We start from the raw sequence: 21347 nt of genomic DNA on the forward strand, positions 1-21347 counted from the left end.
AGGAGAAAAAAAAAATGAAAAAGATAAAAGAGAAGGAGAGAGGCAGAAAACGGAGGAGATGGAAGAGAGAATTGGATGAGAAAGAAAAGAGGGTTTTGTTTGAGTTGGTTAAGATAGGTACCCAATTTTTATCCATTGTTAACCACTCACTTAAATGTTGGTGGGCGGATTTGGGCGGTTAATGGGTTTGGGCTTAAATTACCACCCCTAGTCATAAGCATACCTACACAATCAAATATAACATATTATCAGTAATTTTACAATTAGGTGGGTCAACTTTTTTTTAAATGTTGTACGGTCATTGATTGGACATACTAATGACTTAGTGTACTTAACACATTCAATATCTACTCCTATTAGACACATCATGTGTGGGTTATGGTTTTTAATGATCACTGTACACGAATATATTTTCACTAAGTGAGACCAGAAGAATTGCTGAGAGAGTTGGCAAAGAGTTTCTTGCTCAAGTGTTCTTTTTCCACTATAAAAATTTAAAAATGAAAATATATTCGATTATTAGATCAAGATGGGTTTGACTGAAAAAAATTTCTTTTTTGAATGAATAAATTATTTGATTTAAGAAAGATAATTTGGTATTTTGAAATAAGAGTGGAGGGCATTTTGGACCTAAACAGTAATTGTTGATGCAAATGTAATTATTTTTCTTAATTTAACCAAAATGAAAAATTAATTTTAAAAATAGCTCATTTTGTTATTTAGTACCTTAACTCTATCTAAGTGTAGTTTTCCCTTTTTAAATCTTGCCCCTAACCCAATAGGAATTATCTGAAATGCATTCTAATTGGGAGGTAAGACAAGACAAGCCCAATAAAGAGACTGATTAAATAACATCTATAACTGTATATGAAAGCGGAAGAACACTTACTACTAAACTATTAGCTCTCTTCATTAGCTATTAATAGGGCTGCAAACGAGCCGAGCCGAGCCGAGCCGAGTAAGTTCTTGTTTGAACTCAGCTCGATCATGAAACTATAATGCTCGAACTCGGCTCGAGCTCATTTAGTAGTGCTCGAACTCGGCTTGAGCTCATTTAGTAGTGCTCAAGCTCGCTCGACTCATCTATTATTAATGAAGTTCGAGCTTAGCTTGATAGCTCGTTCGAGCTTGGCTTGAGATTGGTTATTTTCAAAATGGCCTTTAAAAATCAATACAAGCAACATTTTTTCTTTCATTCTGTTTTATTTTAATTATTCTGGTAGGTAATATAAGTTTATTATAAAAAGTAAATATAGTACAAATAAAAGTTTCTTATTTCCATTTGCAAAACAATGAATAATATCAAATCTAATTGACGTAAATATCTTATTTAAAAATATTAAACAAAGCTAAATACTACGTAAAACAAAATCATACAAAGAAACAATTCAGCACAATTATAGCCCAGAGCATACCCCAAGCATTTTCTTACATATTAGAAAAGTAACATTACAAGTATTAAGAGGGCCATCCCCCTATACATTGTGAACCTGCTAGGCATAAGGTATTAATTTCAAGTATTAAGAAGGGCATCCCCCTGCATCATGAACCTGTTAGGCATACCCTTGCCAACTATAAGCCCAAATCATACCCTTACCAATATCTTACAATCTGTAAGAATAAGTAAATATCAATTTTTTTTTTCATAAGACATGACTTCTTTAGAAGTTGAAGAATTTTTTTTTTTTTTTTTAATAGACTCATATAATTCTTACCAGTGAACCAGAAGAAGTGGATAGTCATTACAAAAAGATAACCACTGACAGGCTTAGGAGCAGCACATGGACAACCAAAAGAGCCACCTCAAGAATCCAATCTTACTACAACCAAAACTGCCAATTCCCTGCAAAATACAGCGATAAACAATAGGCATCAAAATTCATTCATTGTAGTCTGTTTAGAAGCACGAGTGTTGAGAAATAATTTTGAATAGACTAGCACGCTTCTTGCCATCGAACCAAAAGAGACATCCCAAAAAGTAGATAGCCATTTTCCCAGCTGGGGCAAAACACATAGAAACCAACAACAACAAATGTGCAATAGTACCCAACCATATATGAAAGTTTATATTTTGTCCAATTATATTAACATTCATTAACTTCTGATCATAGCAAGGGAAAAATGATTTAACTTTGCAAAAAAAATAATTTCCCTTCATTTAGAAGTACCAAAAAGTCTTCTAGCAAAAAACCTTCGCACATTGAATTATATATCACTTAAACCAAGGGATATGGACATACATATAATGAGATGTAAGTACCTGCAACTTGTCATTTTGGGATTGGTAATTCAGTAACAATTCCAATACCCGTTTCACTCTACATTAAGAAGCAATATATTGTTAGACTTATCAAATGATATACCAAAAAAAAAATGTAACCAATAAAAAAAGGATTAGTAGGCACTTACTTTTGCTAATTTTTTTATTCCATAAAAATTATGCACCCAGTGCACCACAAACTAAAGCTTGTACAGTTTTTATAGACAAAGACGAACGATAAGGATCAATAACTCTACCTCCAACGCTGAAGGCAGATTCTGAAGCTACTGTAGTGATGGGAATGGTCAGGATATCACTTGCATCTTTGACAAAATGCGAAACTTGAGGTTGTTAGCCTTCCACCATTCTAAAGGATCAAAGTGTGAAGCTGAATTCCCACTACAAATGAAGACACCGTCTTCAAGATATATATCCAAGTCCAATTTTGCAGGTTGAATATTTTCAGTTGCTCTAACAAAGAGATCAAACTCATTTTTGCCACTTGAGTTGCTCTTTCCCTCCGAAGTACCAATCCCACCATCACTAGAACCACCTTCTTGAGTTTTCACATAGACTTTCTATGTTGTTACTTGAAGAATAATTAGTAACATAATCATTAAAGAGTTCATATAACGCCTCACGAATTGAGGTGATGTGTTTAGAAGCTTCAATCTCATTCTAGATCTTAGGAAAACAAAATTCAATTAGCTTCATCTTGTATCTTGGATCCAAAATAGCACCAATGGCTATGAGGAAATTACAATCACCCTAATACTTGTCAAACTTCTCCTTCATCCTATCAACCATTGCCCGAATATAAATATTTTCATCAACAGGCTTTTGATCCAATAATTGTTTTACCCTCCAAATTTCAGTTAAAAATAAGTTTGATGTTGGATAATCACTTCCTGATATAATGTTTGTAACATATTCAAACACTCCTAAAAACTTACACACTTTTTCCGCTTTCTCCCAATCAACAGAAGATGGCAACCACCGGTAACTTGGATCCTTGTCATGATACCTTGGAAAGACTTCCTTAAACTTTATTGTTGTAGCTAACAGTTCATAAGTTGAACTCCAACGTGTTGGAACATCCCAAATCATTTTTTTTTTTTTTTTTTCAGCTAGCTGTAGTTGTTTCACAATTTCTGCAAACCTCAATAGGCGTGCCTCCAACGCTTTCAAGTACTTCACACTTTCACGAATGTTTTCAATGACAGTTGGAATTTCATCCAGCCCATCCTGCACAATAAGATTTAAAATGTATGCACAACATAGTACATGAAATATCTTTCCACCTAAGAAAAGTTTGCCTTTCAAACAAAACTTATCTTTTAAAATCCTCACAGCTACATCATTGTTTTGTTGCATTGTCAAATGTTATAGTTGACACTTTGTTTGCAATTCCCCAATCAATTAAACATTGAGAAACAACATCAAATATGACAAGTCAAGTGTGTAGATGAGGCACGTCACAAAAGCTCAAAATACGTTTTTGTAGCTTCCAATCAGAATCAATGAAGTGACATGTAATGACCATATATCCAATTTATTGTCCAGATCTCCAGCAATCTTCCGTGAGGCTAACTCTATTAACATCCTTTAAAAATCTCTTTAATCTTATATTTTCAAGCTCATAACTCATAAGTAGCCATGCAATCATTTTTCAATGTGGTGCATGAAATCTTTTGATAATATGGAGTTGCAGTTCTCATAAATTCATTAAACAACACATGCTCCATTATATTAAATGGATATTCATGCACAAGGACCATATGAGCTGCAACTTCCATAACTCTTGCATGGTTATACTTGAAATTTGTAAGAGTTCCCTCCCCTTCGAACCCAAGCTTGTTTGCTGACAGTATCTTTTGCCCCTTATCAGATAGTTGACGACGTGGACAAACATTCAAGTGTCGATGAAATTGAGTGGTAAAAATCCTTGTCATTTTTTTAGAGTTGAGCTTTGCAACAGATGCATTTTGCCTTCAAAGAACCATCCGCAAGAGTAACATCCTGAAACTCTTTCCAAACAAGAGATGTTCTCTTCCTTTTGGCTTTTTTAAATGTTTTGTTCGGCTCATCAGCCTCATTACCCTCAATATTAATGATTGGTGTCTCATTTTGCATATTTTCAGACATTCAAATGTAGCATCAAGAATATGCAGCATCAAATAATTTAGAGTTAATAAAGAGAAACTATGAATAGAAGATTTTTCAGACTACTTAATAAAGAAAATGAGAGATACGTTCAAATTTTCTCAAAAGAAAAAACCCTAACTCTTTCAAAGGAAAAAAAATTCTAAATTTATACATAAAGGTTCAATAGATGAAGGGATAAAACAAAAAATAATAATAATAAATCAGTAAGAATAAACACCCAATTTATGTAGAGAAATTGAGAGAGAAGATAAAAAAAAAAGTGAGGAAGTTAAAAAAATTGACTTACAAAGAAAATGATCGGTGTTGTTGTGGGGGCAAAACGAGCAACCGAACCAGTTGTGTGAGTAGAGAAATTGAGAAAGCAAAATGAATCATGAAACACCTTTAAAAAAAAAGAAAAAGATGAATAATGAATATGAGATCTCAGATCTATAAATGAGATTTGAAGAGTGAAGAGTGGGTTTTTGTGTATCAGTGCATCACGTGGATAGTCAGACTGAGACAGCCTAAGTTATAGTCTTCTAGACTATGATGGTGGCAGGCTGGCTGGTTTGAAAAGTTGAGTACTCCAATTTTTAGACTAGGAAGTCTAGGATAGTAGGATGGCATGGTGGCAGATTTAAAAAACGTTCAATACTTTCGCGCGCGCGTGTATATAAATATTATAAACGAGTATGTTCGATCGCGAACGCGTTATCGAGCTTAGTTCGTGAATGGATCATGAACAAACGAGTCAAGTTTACTTATGTTCAGATTCGACTTATTTATAAATTGAGCCTTATAATTCGGCTCGAACTCGGTTCACTTATTAAACAACGAGCTCGAGCTGAGCATGAGCCGTTCTCGAACAGCTCGGTTCATTTGCAGCCCTAATTATTAATTTTTAGTCTCTTTGCTTATACACGTATAGGCTCCTTGGTCAATACCGTTACTTTGACAATGGAGTTAGTCGAAAAATCCACCTTAATTCACATAAAGTTTAGGGTAAATTATACGGACATTTCATGTAGTTTTTCATAATTACAAGGAACTCCGCTAAATATGAAATTAATCTACACAGACCTTCCTCATAGTGAGGGGCCATTAAATGCACTAACGGACCTATCTAATTTACTTAAATGCCCTCAAATTTTTGTGGTAAATGACTTAATTTTCAAATTATGTGTGTATATATATAGACACATATATATATATATATATATCCGTGTACATCTAAACACCATATACAAAAAAAAAATAATAAAAAAATAAAATAAAAAAATACCACCAATCACCATGGGCGCCACCACCACCATACCTAACAATGGATAAATTAATGTCATAATATATATGTGTGTGTGTAAACAGTGAATTGATTAACAGGCGAAGGTGAAGGTGCAATGCTTAAACAACCATAAATTCTGGCAAAGTTCAGTTCAGACCGGTGAGCTTTCAATTCCAGTTTTGATCTGTTCAGTTCGGTTGATCTACTGTGTACCCTTAAATCGGCTATACATGCAGATTCAGAAATTGGCTTGATGCAAGCGTGCCAGAATCAATGGGCTTGATTCGATTTGTGTGAAGCAAAACAACTCAGTCTCTTTTGGAGAAATAGTAGACCAGGCGATTATAGAAAGAGATAACAATGAACTTTCTTTAATGGGTTCAATTGCCTTAAGTAAAAAGGACTTTAAAGGGAAGAATGAATTGCAATGAAATTGAAATTTGAATTAAAATGGAAAATGATATTGAAATAAAACCCAAAGTAGCTACTGGTCTGGAAAATATGGGAATTGATATTGCAAAATGAATGCAAATAAAAGGGAATAACTAATAAAGGAAGTTGAATTAAAATAGAATAATTAACTAAAGGAAAGTTGAATTAAACTATGAAAGGCGAATTAAACTATAGGAATTAAGTTTAACTAGGTAACATGATTGAAAGAAATTGTATTGATACAATTGTTTGAGAGGTGCTGGACCATTTACAAAGGCGCCCATTACAATTATTTATTGAAAACTAAAGAGTCCTAAAATTAAATAAATTACTCCCTAAAGTTCAGCTATTGGATTGCATTCTACTTCCCAAAACTACTCCAAATGAAAGCCTGCTAATCCATAAATCACGTGAAATTGTTGTATCACCCCATATTGATCCCTAGTCAATTAAACTTTATTGAAGATAAATACTCATAAGTCCTCAATAATAAAGACTCATATTCTAAAGCAACCACATCAAGCTTAAATCTAGGGATGTAACTCGAGCGGGTTGGGCAGGTTTGAGGTATAACTTGAGTCTAACTCACCATATGAAATGTTAAAACCAAGCCCAACCCAACCCTATCTTCAACCCTAACTACTTAACCCGAGCCCAACCTATCATTCTATTTTTAAATTCGGATTTGCAATTCGGGCTTAGATTCCATGTTAAAAATTAGGGTGAATTCGAGTTACTCATATAGCTAATCTTCGCACCAAAAATTTAATATGATCTAGAATTAGTTTTAGATTAAATTACTCTTAAAAAAAAAGCTTAAATATAAATTTTGAATAAATTATAAACAAATTCTTAAAAAATTAATTGTCTTAAATGTTAACATACAATAAATTAAGATTTAATAAATGAAGTTGAAAAAAAAAACAAGGTGATCGTAGTTTAAATATTGAAAACATATATAAAAATAATATTAGAATTCGAGTTCGGATTTGCTTATATTGCTATTATCTCAACCCAAACCCAACCCTAATAATTAATTTCGAGTTGAAAATTACCTTATTTATAAAAATAATTGTCCAAACCTTAAAAAAAAAAAAATCGAACAGGCTCGAATTGGGTTCGGGTTGCCCAACCCAAGTTACACCCCTATTTAAATCTCATCCTTTATCAATTCTATTTGATTCAAACTTTCTCCCCCTCATGATAATCCCTTAATTTTCTTGGTAAAATATAACCATTATCTTTTCCACATCCACAATATCCCAGAAGAACATGATTTTGTACACCATTATGAATCCAGAATACTACACTCCACTATTTAAATAACCTTAAGTGTCAACAGTATGTATTTGGGAATGTACCATTGTCTATGTAAACCCTAATTTTCTAAAATTATTAATTTTGACTTGAAAATGGTTGTCATTGGGTGGTTTGCATCGAAGGTCGTCAGCGTCTTGTTGATCGTTGCTGTGTGGGTTGTCGTGGGGGTCGTCATTTGCCTGTGTAGTTGTCATCGTGAAAATTTCCCTAAATTCACGGTACTGATTAACGTGAATCCGTCCAAAATGGAGTCCTAATCAGTTTATAAAACATTGTAGAACCCTTTCCAGCCTTAATCGAGAAACCCATCTAATACGATCTCTATCATCAACGACCATCACCGAACCCCCTAACCAACACCCAATGAACAACAATAGTTGCCTCGCCAGAATTTTCTTCCAATGTTGATTTTGCTGGAATTGCTTCTTGCCATCATCATCACCAGATTCTCATCATTAGTCGTCTAGTCACCATTTCAGAACTATCGGTCGTGGTCAGAACTCCCCATGGTCATATATATATATATATATGGCCTCAAAGAATAACATAACATAATACAACATTTTATAAATCTAAGAGAAAATATAGAGTAATATTGAGGAGTTGCAACACACTTGATATAAGAACAGAATATAAGACAAACAATAGATAGAGAAGAAAGATAAAACTCTTATTTGCTTCTATTGGTGTGTCCCTTTACAAAACATCACACTTCTTTATATAAAGCCTTCACCACTTAATGCACTTCACTCATTACATTATCTCATACAAGGCACGGAATACTAAATCCACTTCAATACATAAATTACTGATATACACGAACACTCATGCATGAGGTAGACCCCACTATATTACAACACTCCCCCTTGGGATTGTAATACCAAATTATTTAAGTGTATTTTTATTTATTTAATTGTTTATTTGTGTTTATTATTTGAATTAATTGAGTAATATTTGTTTAATTGTTTATTTGTGTTTATTATTTGAATTAATTGAGTAATGGTTTTATTTAATTGTGTTTTTATTTGTCTTTAATTGAATGAATAAATTGTCTTGTTTATTTTATTTACTTATTTTATTTACATTAATTGGTTTGTTTAATTAAAATCGTTTTAATTGTTCCAATTGTTTATTAGGGTTTTGTTCTCGTTAATGTCACGTTTTAATAGAGCCGCCTTAGATATATAAGGAACTGTTTGTTTTTCGTCTTTACAATTAAATTAGAATTAGGGCTGATATTTCTTAAGCCTATAAATAAAACAGTAGGGGTCTGCCAAGGGTTTTGTTAAGAACCCTATTCACGTACTAGAGGCAGAGAGAAATAGAGAGCGGCTTGAGAGGAAAACAGAGAGGACCAAGGAGGTTGATTGTGGATTAGAGTCGGAGTAATAGGAGGCTTGACGGTATTCAGTTTTGCCAAAAACATAGAGACGACGCCGAGATTTCATAACTGAAATCACAGGCAAGTTTTTTTTTCTTTCTCTCTCCCGTTGGCCTGTGTTCTGTGCACCTAGATAGGCTCTAGGGTTTTAATGGATCATTAACTGAATTGTACATGTTTATTATATGTTAAATTGAATATTTGTATGCGTTGAATTAATTCAGTTACGGTTCTTACAAGTTTTGTTACAGTGTTTGTTTTCTTAAGCATGTTTAATCGGTAAGTGTTCTAAAGTTCTTAATAATGCAAACTGGTTTAAGTAATGGTCTGGAATGATACTGGACACACTTAGGACTCCTAGGAACAGTTTTAAAAACAAACAGAAAGGTTGGAAGTGGCCGGAGTCGAAGCAGACGGTCGGAAACGCACCAAGGCTCTCAGAGAAGGAGAGAGCCGGCTCCCTCATCTTCACAATCGGCTCTGGGGAGTCTAGAGTCGGCTTCCAACCCTCCTAAGCCAGCTCCAAGAGTTATGGAGCCGGCTCTATGCTCTACAGAGCCTACTCCCAAGTTCTGAGAACAGGCTCCCATGTTTTGATGCGTTCTGGGTTTGTTCGAGTGCACTGTTTGGACGATTTGTGTATCTTGAACTATTCTGGAAGTACTGGGGTATTTAACATCCCATACAGGTGTTATTAAGAGCTCTCAGTGCATAGTTTATACGGTCATGCGAGTAGAATGAATAATATGAAATTAAACAACTTTGCATGCTATTTACGGATGGAAATGATTTAAATTGCCTAATTTTAAATTAGTGATTTAGCGGATTATAGCATGAGTTTAAAACTTGTTTTAAATGCACAGTAAGGTCCTTTAATTAACAGATTTGGTCCATGCATGCTCTGGATTTTAAATTACTGAAATATTAGTTCTTTTTTGCAATTACATGAATAAATTATTTGGATTTAATTACTGAGACATTTTAAATTATTCTGCAATTAACTGGATTATGATTTTGAACTTTAATTGCTAAAATATTACACATTATTCTGCAATTAAATGGATTATGGTTTCGAACTTTACTTGCTGAAATATTACATACTATTATGTAATTACCTGGATTATGGTTTTGAATTGGATCATGGTTTTGGACTTTAATTGTTGAACTGTTATTTAGGTTTTGTAATTTACATAGATGTTATGGATTGTATGCACCGGTATGGGACGGTGGCATACTAGGGATGGCTTAGCTCAGAACGCTAAGACTTACCCTATTGGAATAAGGGAATGGATTGTAAAAATTGAATCCTACTTATATTTAGATCAGATCAACTGAGTAAGTTGAGTGACTACATGGATTAACTGTTGTTTATAGTTAAGTCATATCAATTGAATAAGTTGAATGACTAACTGGATTATAAGTCATACATTAGATCAATGAATAATTGAATGACATACTCTGGTTTTGGACGGACTTTAGATATATGATTATGGTACCACGAGATGAGCTTGAATCTTAGGCTTGTTGGTTAGGGTGCGTATATGCAGTGGATGCGTAGCTGGCTATGATAGGTTGAGGCGTTCCCTGTTAGGTCTAGGTATTCATGCCCACCTTTAGGTGCGTTTTTGCATGTTGCCTTTTATTTAGGTTGAGACCCCTTTGTAGTCCAGTGAATGTCCCTTAGTGTGGATATATATATATATATATATATATATGGACTAGATAGATATTGTGAAATATCTATGATGTATCTGCATATCGGGTCACTGTATGAATTGCAATTAAATTAGAACTTGTTCGTGGGCTTAACCCACTCTTATATTTTTTAGGTATCGGACGGTTCCAGTCTTACGCTTGATCGTACTGAGCAGAGACTATCATTTACTCTACCGATGACGTAGGATTTCATTCCATGTTTTAAATTTGGTTTTATTTCCAGTTATTTTGTGTTTAGTTGGGATTTGATTTAGGGGTCCACTGGATGGATTCTCGAGTTGTACTCTTGGAGGTTTTGGAGAGTTAGATTTTATTAATCTTTAACTTTGGAGGATTTTATATTTAATAATTCTTTTAGCTTCATTATTTAATTCTTAAATCTTTTTATATTATATGTTCGTTTATATAATTATCTAATATTCCCTCGGGTTTGGGCTTGGGCCTGATCAACCCGTGTCCCGGATTCGAGGTGTATCACAGGGATCCACTGCATTATACTAAGAATATGCCTAATTAAAACCTTGTTAGGAAAACCCAGTGGGAAAAAACCAGCAAAGGAAAAATAGTACAATATCCTTGTGTCATTGAAAATGGTATTGGATAGGCTAAAACTGCCTCATTAAAACCTTGCTAGGAAAACCCAGTGGGAAAAACCACAGTGAAGGAAAAAGAGTACAGTATGCCAATACATTTTCAATTCAATTGATTTCCTTCATTCAGCATTAAATATCATTGAGTTGACACATTCCAATATTATCCATTGAATATTGTAGTTGGAAGCGCTTTAGTGAATAAATCTGCTAGATTATCATTCGAGCGTATCTGCTGAACATCAATATCACGGCTCTTCTGGAGCTTGTGTGTGGAAATTTTTTTTTAGTGAAATGTGCTTGGTTCTATCACTTTTATGTATCCTCCTCTTACCTTTGAACGTGAGAAAGAAAAATAAAATTTTCCTCTCACTTGGCTAGTGCCCTCGTGCTTGATAACGTTTTACAAATCTAAGAGAAAATATAGAGTAATATTGAGGAGTTGCAACACACTTGATATAAGAACAGAATGTAAGAGAAACAATAGATAGAGAAGGAAGATAGCTACCTCATTTGCTTCTATTGGTGTGTCCCTTTACAAAACATCACACTTCTTTGTATAGAGCCTTCACCACGTAATGCACTGCACTTCACTCATTACATTATCTCATACAAGGCATGCAATATTAAACCCACTTCAATACATAAGTTACTGATATACACAAACACTCATGCATGAGGTAAATGATGAGGTAGACCCCACTATATTACAACATAACATTCTTTATTCATTTTCTTATTTTTTTCCTTCCTTTTTTTTATATTTTTTATATTAGTTTCTCACAAAACTAAGGGCCTGTTTGGTGTTTGTTCTATAGTGTTCTGTGTTGTTCCAAAAGTGCTACAGTAACATTATTTCAGCCCAAAACATGTTTAGCCCACATTGTTTTGTTCTCAACAGTAATGAAACACTTTCAAAACAAATCCATTATTTGGCCCAAAAGCTGGAATAAGATTTTAGTATTCTATGTTGTTCTAGCCCAATATTTACTGTAGCTAAACAGGTCCTAATCTCATTCATCCATCCCAAATCATTTCAGCCTACCAAACGCCTCCATCTCTATTCTCGCTCTCTCTCTGCAACTACAAACTTTTATGGGTTTTGTTTTAATTTTTTTTTAGGACAAATCATTTCAGCCTCCCAAACGCCTCCATCTCTATTCTCGCTCTCTCTCTGCAACTGCAAACTTGTATGGGTTTTGTTTTAATTTTTTTTAGGGCATATCATTTCAGCCTCCCAAATGCCTCCATCTCTATTCTCGATCTCTCTCTCTCTGCAACTGCAAACTTGTATAGGTTTTGTTTTAATTTTTTTAAGGCAAATCATTTCAGCCTCCTGAACGCCTCCATCTCTATTCTCGATCTCTCTCTCTGCAACTGCAAACTGTTATTGATTTTGTTTTAATTTTTTTTAGGGCAAATTATTTCAGCCTCTCAAATGCCTCCATCTCTATTCTCGCTCTCTCTCTCTGCAACTGCAAACTTATATGGGTTTGTTTTAATTTTTTTTAGGGCAAATCATTTCAGCCTCCCAAACGCCTCCATCTTTATTCTCGCTCTCCCTCTGCAACTGCACACTTGTATGGGTTTTGTTTTGATTTTTTTAGGGCAAATCATTTCAGCCTCCCAAATGCCTCCATCTTTATTCTCGTTCTCAACTCTACAAATCCATTTTTAGGGCAAATCATTTCAGCCTCCCAATTGCCCTAGTCTCTCTCTCTCTGCAACTGCAATTCTGTATGTATGGGTTTTGTTTTAATTTTTTTTCTAAATCAACTAATCAAACTCTATAATTCTTGTTTTGCAAACTAATCAAGCTTTGTAATTAATTTATTTTAATCATAAAAAAATAATAATAATAATTTATATTCCAAAATTCTCACTTCAAATTTTCGTCCCAAACATATTTTGTTCTCATTTCAGAACACTACATCATAAAACACTTGTTCTATTCTAGGCTAGAGCATTGCACTACACTAAACAACACTTCCCAAATGGGCCCTAAGAATGTTGCTTTTGGAATTTTGAACCCAGAATGACCCTTTTGGAAGGGTGAGGGTATTTTGGTGATTCAATATTATTTTTTTAGATTTAAAATGTAATAAAAAATAATATGAAAATTTTAATTTATTTAGTGCATGATATCAGTAAAATCCGTGATTAACTTGCTTTAACTATTGCAAAAGGGAGGTTTGTGTACGTTAGTTTCCTTTTCATGGGATGTTCGTGTAATTTCTAAAACTATAAGAAAAGTTCATGAAATTATGAAAAAATATAGGGGAGGTCCATGTAATTTACCCTAAAGTTTATAATGAGAAGCTTTGGGATTATTAAAGTCCAATAAAAATGTATAAGAAATTTATATGGAAATTTAATTTATTTAGTGCATGATATCAGTAAAATCCGTGATTGACTCGCTTTAACTATTGCGAAAGGGAGGTTTGTGTACGTTAGTTTCATTTTCAGGGGATGTTTGTGTAATTTCTAAAACTATAAGAAAAGTTCATATAATTATGAAAACTATAGGGGAGATCTATGTAATTTACCCTAAAGTTTATGATGAGAAGCTTTGGGATTATTAAAGTCCAATAAAAATGTATAAGAAATTTATAAATTAACTCTCAACAATCATAACTTTTAATTAATTTGGATTGAGTTTTGGGACAGAGAGAAGGTTCTTCAATTGTTGACTAATTCAATTTCTCTTACTTGAGGTCATAATTAAACGACTTTCCAAATTAGGTTTTTGTGCAAAAAACTCTTATGTAGTTTAAAAATGTATAAATAACACTTCTTATGTTCAAATTTCGCTCTTGTAGTATGTAAAGTGAGCAAAGAATGACTTATCAAATCAAAAAGTGGCATATGTGGGTGATGTGACAAAAAAATTATACATATATATTAAGTTTTCTCTTTAACATTTCTTACATATATTTAGGCCTGTCAACGGATCGGATTCGGATAGGATAGATCAAATCTATATCTGATTTGTTAAGCAAATGGATTATCGGATTCGGATCACTAACGGGTTCTTGAACTGAATGTCCCAATCCATATCCTATTGAGTTCGGACTCGGAGCGAATCGGATTCGAATTCGGATTAAAATCATATTTACTAACATATATAATTATAAAGTTAAATGAAGCGGAGAATTGCTAATATACAGAATGCTACATAATATAACTATGCAACCAAATGAATATAATGATAAATAATTAATATATATAAATTTAGTAATATATAACTAATATATATAACATTGATATATAGTACATCGTAAATTATTTACTCTTTGTTAATGAATAAATAGTATGATATTATTAGTATGTATATTAAGAGATTCATTAGTATGTGGATGAGAACATCACACTATTGTATATATAACATTACGATTTTTTTTTTTTTTGGTTACCTCTAATACAATTTTAATAGGAGTATTGATATATATAATTTTAATCAGATCGGATTGGATCAGCATATTTCATATCTGATTTATTAAGCTAATGGATTATCGGATTCGGATCGTAATCGAATTATCGAATTTTTTGTTCAATCCATATCCAACTAATCGGATCGAATTCGGATCAAGATCCGCTCCATTGACATGTCTACATATATTATTCTAGCTTTGTCTCTCTGTTCCCAAATTGTTTGAGAATTTGCAATGGAGCTAAACGAATCTTTTTTATGAAACAACAAATTTTTATCATTATATATATCATTGATTTTTTTTTTTATTATATAAAATAACAAATTTTGATCATTAATTACTCTTTCTTCTTTCTTTTATTTTTTATTTTCATTTACAATACAACAAAATTTGATCACAAAGTACACACACATAAACACGTGTACAAATTCCATTAATGATCAAAACTATCTAATTTGATGAATTATGAAATAAATTCAAGTTGGAAGTAGTGAAAATTCCATAAATCTGATTCCATCCCGTGTGTCTTCTCAAAGAAACAATCTTGGAAATGTTAAAAATTTTAAAAATGCAGAATAATTAAATTAACAAATTGTTAAAATAAAATAAAATAAAACAAAAAGGAAAGCTCAAGCATGAAAAAGGAGGACATCAGTTTGACCCACGGAGAGAGAATTTTAGAGAGTGAAAGAGACGTCTTTTTTTCTTTTTCCCACGTCCAGAAAATAAATAAATATATATATATATATATATATATATATATATATATATACTTAAGAACAACGCTTTAAACGAAAATGGATTGATTATTAGCTCAAACAAGCGGTTGAGGACCAATTTTTCGGTTGCTACGCCATCCCGTGTTTTTGTAAGAACATACTCAAGTTACAAGAGCTTAGTGAAGTCTTTTTCTTCTTTTTTTTTTTTTAATAAAAAAAATCAATTAAAATAGAAGATTTTTTAGAAGAAAATCAGAAGAAATCTCCATGTAATAAAAACTAATATTTAATATTAATGGATCAATTTAAATTCAGATCATAGAAGAAACAAAATCAGATTATTACCATAAAAAAATTACGAAGAAAATTAAATTGATAAGGAACAAAACCCAATATGTAAAGGAGGTTCAACGGGACAATAACCTAGCGGTATCAACTTCTTAATTTCCAAAGAGAAATTATAGTTCAAGTCTCAGTAAAGATACCAACTAGAATAAAAATATATATATATATATATACAGAAGGGGAAAAAAACTCAGTATACGAATCAAACAGACCCCTCACGTCCCATGAGGTTGTCAATATAAATAGATATTATATTTGCAGGTTATGAGGATCAAAATGCCAACTCCTGTAATACGGAGCAATCTCAACTCTCGAGCCAAAGTCGTCCCTGAGAGGTCCAATATTTTCTGAGGTACCAGGCGAATGTGAGGTACAAAATTTTGAAAGGACCTAGTAATACAATTTTTTGGACTGAAATTGAAGTCCCTAGGCCTAGGGCCGACCCGTCTGAAGCCCTAGTACAAAAACAGAGAGTCGAAGGAACACCTTTATGTAGAAATAGAAATGGGCTTTAATGGTCCAGTTTTTGGCAGCAATATTGCCCAGGCACGGACGTAGTTCAAGGCCCCCACTGGATTTTTTCTAATTTATATTATTACGCATAGTTTTAATTAAAATTTCAAAAATGCCCCCATTCTATTTTTTAAAATGTCCCTTTCACATTTTTACCTCACTAATTTCTCCAATGGATTTTTTTATAATTTATATTATTACCTAAAGTTTTAGTTAAAATTTCAAAAATGCCCCCACTCCATTTTTAAAATGGCCCACTTCATAATTTTTTTTTTTCAAATTTGTGTACAAATTTTTTTTTTTATTCTTCGACGATGCCCCCCTCAAAAAAATTCCTAGGTCGGTCTCCAATCGGTTCGGTGGTGTTGTAGGGGTCGGCATTTGTCCTTTTGACAGCGACGCAACGACAAAAGGCGACGGTGACGCTGAATATTGTGGAGGCAATGGAGGTTAATAAGTAGTCGGCGACCTTGGGCTTTGAGGAAGAGGACCCAGGTGACCTGCTTGGATGATTCGCACGATGGAGAACAACGCTGTCACCTCCGATCCTTCCATCTTCTTCTCCTCGTTTGGCTAAGAGGGTGAGAGAGCCAGATCGATTATAAAGAACATAGAACTATGTGTTGCCCAAATATATGTGTTTCACTTTGTATAAAATGGTGGCGTTACAAACATGTCCTCGGAGGTAATTTCAACTCCTAGGTATTTTTTATTATTTTTGTTATCAGAATAATGGAGGGTATGTTAGTCTTTCCGTCTATCCGATATTATTTACTTGACAAATTTTTTTTTTTTTTTTTGCACTATTAAGATAGTGTGATTTAGACATTAAAAATTAGTGTTATTTGCACGCTTGTAAAGCTGGTATTTTCACTTCACCCTTTCCAAATTGGATGATCATATGCACAAGTAACACATCTGAGTCCTATAAAACAAACAATCTCCTCTCTTTAATTATCCTTTGACTTGCTGTTTTGCCAATCCACTTTAGATGTGTAAACCAGACTACACTACCCTACAATGGAGCATCCATCTTTTGGTTAATTTTTTTTTTTTTTTGTCATCTCACTTCAGCTGAAGGTGGCTCGTTTTCTCTTATACTGGTTTATATATTTAAATGGGCCATTTCTTGTGGGCTAGCACCGGAATACTAACCTTGGCCATATTTAATGGGTGGCTCTCTTCTTTGTGTGACCATTGGTTTAAACCCTTATCTACTAGTAATTGCTAAAAATCTCCAAGAACAAAATTATGGAAAAATAAATAAATATATATATGGTTTAAAATGTTCAAAAATAATACTTGCAAAGCTAAGGCATTGCGCTCATGTATGACACTCATCTCTGTGCTAATAATACTAATGTATACAATGTCCACACAAGTGATTCAGAAAAATCTAATCACTCTGCTTTCCCGCTTGAATAATATTGCATCAAAGTTTCAATATCTTTTTGAATTTAAACAAATTAAGCAAGGATTTCAATATACTTTTTTATATGCATTAATTAATTAAAGCAAAATATATTCAGGTTTTTTTTTTTTTTTTTCATCATTGCAAATGCCATCCATGGCACGCGCAGGCAGCTCTTAATTAGCATCCATTGCATGTCAGCTTCATGATTGTGCCAATGATCGAACATAATATATAAATGTGCAATATATGCTGCTCATTCTAGCTAGCTACCACTTAATTTAATTTTGTTATCCTTGTTAGATGAAAGGCAACAAGCTAGGCACGTATATGAACATAATTAAGCATAATTGCTACTAGGTATTGGGACAAGGAAACCCTAAACATGGAATTCTTTTTTTTTCTTCTTATTTTGAATGATATTTTCTATCATATATAAGCTGTTGTTGGAGTAATATAATGGGCATAGTGTGTGTATATATATATATGTGTGTCTCATATACATATTTATGGATTCAAACTTGACAGGGCTTTAGTGTTACAAGGTGAATGGGTCTGTTTCAAACACCAGAAAGATTGCATGACAGGCTCTCTCGTCCGGCCACAGCCTTACATCAACTCCACCCAAAATTGAATTAAGGAAGATATCTAGCATTTCTATTTATCTTCTATTTTAAATCTTAGATGCATCCATTTTCCTTTTTAAGTTATTGGAAGATTATGTAACAATTGTAATTCAATTTACCATAAGAATATTTTTTTCAATTAATTAAAATGGCTAGTACGTCAAATACATGAAACAAGATCCATATATGGAGATAAAGTTGCTGGTAACAAAGACTTCCAAATTCCAATCAATAACATATATATATATATATATATATAGGAGGAGGAGGAGGAGGAGGAGGACATGCAAACTGAAATCATACTGATCTAGATATCAATGTGTAAGTAGTACTACTATTTCAGTGCAATATATATAGGTTGGATTAAGATTAATAATTAACAGGAGGAGCATGTAGACAGTTTCTTCAACTCGGTTATTTCGAGATCAGTGGCATCAATAACGTCTATTTTGAATCCTCTAGGCATGGATGAAGCAGAAGCGTTGGATTTTCCATCATCATCCTGCTGATGCAAGGGCTTCTTAGAGACCACACCGTATATCTCCTCGAGGAGTTTAAAGAATGCATTGTCCACATTGTCACCACTAAAGGCTGATGCCTCCGAGAAGTATAGGCCCTGATTCTCTGCAAACTCCACAGCGTCCTCCGTTGGAACCGCTCTCAGCTCCACTAGATCAGCTTTATTTCCAATCAACATTATCACTATGGAATTATCTGCGTGGCCTCGGAGCTCATCTACCCACCTCGCTACGTGATCAAATGTCTGTCTCTTGGTGATGTCGTACACTAACATGGCCCCCAGTGCACCTCTGTAGTATGCACTTGTCACTGCTCGATACCTTTCATTTGTGTACGTAAAACAATATTACTCCAGGACCCTATATCATCAACAAATACCATAGTGTGTCTGTGTATATATATATGTATCTCCTGTATTTCATCTCTCTAATATGTAATGTGATCTTCTAGTTCTCACATTTAATTAATAATTCCTAATGCATATGCTTTAGAACCCGATTGGATGGACAAATAGAAACCCATTATATATATATTAACAACCGAATCAAGACAGCAAAACTACTCTGTCACACACACACACACACACACACACACACACACGGACACGGTATGTAATCAGCTTCTTGGAATTTCAATTCCAATTCTAAACCCAATGATAATGTATCTAAAATCGCAGCAAAAATTATACTGAAGGACGCTAGCTCGCACTAAAAACATATGCTTTAAAGCGCACAGTGACATGGTACAACATCAGCATAATATATATATATATATATATATATATATATATATATATATATCATTAATTCTTCTTAAAACCTCAATATCACATATAATAAGAGGAAGCAATAAGAATTGGTGGTGGCATATATAGTATAAAATTAAAGAACTCCATCGTCCAAACAAAATCCATGAACTCTGATTATCACAATTTTCCAAATGCTTACTAATTTAATTTAATGATCAATATATAAGAATAGCTTAAAACGTACCTTTGTCAAGAGGAACCTGCCGTCATAATATTAGTCATATAATATCAATTTATTTTAAGAGTATAATAATGCATCTATTATTAATCAAGAAGTCTTAGCTGAATTATTTGCCTTAAACAAAAACAAAAAAGAAAGAGAGGAAAAAAATATATAAATGTATATAGAAAAAACGTAATCGAATTTTATTATTTTAAGTCCACCTAAATATTGAGTAAGGAATTTTGTTGCGTTTTCACACTGATCGAGCAATAAAACAATATAATTTATGTGTACACATAAATATTATTAACTGGAATATAATTGGTATATGTTTCTGCTCCTTCATTGTCCAATTCAAGATCATATTGATGGTCTGAGTTTTATCCTCTATAATGACGTCACTTTAAAAATCTTCGTTTTTCTTGCCCAACATTAATGGTACACACTACAGAGAGGAGAGAGAGAGGTGATGAATTAGGTAGGTAGGTAGGTACCTTTCTTGGCCAGCAGTGTCCCAGATCTGGGCCTTGATGAGTTTGGAGTTGATGGTGAGAGTGCGAGTCTGGAACTCAACCCCAATAGTGGATTTGGAGTCAAAGCAGAATTGGTTCTTAGTGAACCTGGACAGTAACTGAGTCTTACCCACAGCGGAGTCGCCAATCACCACCACCTTGAACACATAATCTATCTTCTCTGGAACATGATCAGCTGAACCATTCTTATTTTGATCAACACCCACCAACTGACCATGATGATGATGATCACCGGTACCACCACCGTTCATTTCTTCATTCATTTTAGTAGTAGTAACTAGTAGTAATTATATATACTACTACTGGATCGATCGAGTATATATATATATATATATATATATATTAAATTAATTAATTTGTCTAGTTAGAAGGGCGGCCGGCCACCACAATGCATATGCGGGAAGGGCAGGGGCACCATCTGCTTTTAAAATAAATGTATTGCAACTGGCCGGATCATTAAGATGAAGAAGACTAGTCCACTGATATCTCTTGCTTGCTTGCTTTCTTTCTTTCTTTCTTTTTTGTGGGTGGGAGTCAGTAAAGGAACTGAAAATGACAGAAGACCTAGACGACCGGGACGAGCTAGACCGCCCGGTTTCAATCACTTTATTTGATTATTCTCTCTCTATGTATACGTATGTGTAATAATATGTATATGTATGTTGAGACTTGGGACAGAGACATATGATTTATGGTCCTTAAGCTTTCTGTTATAAGAATTTGTCACAATACACAGTGTTGTCCCCAGTACCCAAATTGATGGGAGCTATATATTCACATGCATCCATTTTACATCATAAATGCCCTCTTTTAAAAATAAAAATAAAATGCCCTCTTGTTTTTTTGGAAAGTAATGCCCTCCATTTCTTTTCTACTAATGAAAAACTAACCTTAATTAAAAGAGTGTTATGATGGATTAAGGTGAGAAGTTGATCTCATTATTAAAGGCAAAAGGGGTTGTTGGCTTGATTGATATATATACCGGATCAGTGGGCCCTTAATTTTCTGGTGTTTAATTGGTCAAAAGTAGGAGTAGGGGTATTTTGGGACAAAATAAAATGAATGGTTGGATAGACATGACAAATACTACCGTTGCTGTGGGTACGTCCATCTGCTGTACTGACGATTTTGAAGGAAGGTGCGTCTGGAG

The 21347-nt window shown here is 33.6% G+C and overlaps 1 protein-coding gene and 1 long non-coding RNA gene across 2 annotated transcripts; both read right to left on the reverse strand.

Moving 5' to 3' along the window:
- Positions 1-1337: 1337 nt before the first annotated feature.
- Positions 1338-4899, reverse strand: LOC132298875 (uncharacterized). The gene is made up of 3 exons (XR_009479980.1): positions 4713-4899; positions 2261-2318; positions 1338-1843 (listed from the first exon to the last, which is right to left on the reverse strand). It is a non-coding gene; the product is annotated as an uncharacterized LOC132298875 (long non-coding RNA).
- A 13440-nt stretch (positions 4900-18339) lies between these two features.
- LOC132298876 (ras-related protein RABA3) lies at positions 18340-20703 on the reverse strand. Its single transcript, XM_059795212.1, has 2 exons — positions 20159-20703; positions 18340-19013 (listed from the first exon to the last, which is right to left on the reverse strand). Exons 1-2 carry the CDS (start codon positions 20458-20460, stop codon positions 18551-18553), a joined length of 765 nt encoding a protein of 254 aa, XP_059651195.1. The 5' UTR covers positions 20461-20703; the 3' UTR covers positions 18340-18550.
- Between the last annotated feature and the right edge of the window lie 644 nt (positions 20704-21347).

Source organism: Cornus florida, unplaced genomic scaffold (assembly GCF_030987335.1).
Source record: "Cornus florida cultivar Cherokee Brave unplaced genomic scaffold, ASM3098733v1 CherokeeBrave_3.0.0_Hap2_Chr03, whole genome shotgun sequence".
Taxonomy (NCBI): Eukaryota; Viridiplantae; Streptophyta; class Magnoliopsida; order Cornales; family Cornaceae; genus Cornus; species Cornus florida.

What these genes read in the sequence shown, in the direction of transcription:
- LOC132298876 (XM_059795212.1), bottom strand. Translation starts at nt 20,460, where the DNA reads ATGAATGAAGAAATGAACGGTGGTGGTACCGGTGATCATCATCATCAT. An exon ending in GACACTGCTGGCCAAGAAAG is followed by an intron (nt 19,014 to 20,158) that starts GTACCTACCTAC and finishes CACAAATGAAAG; the next exon opens with GTATCGAGCAGTGACAAGTG.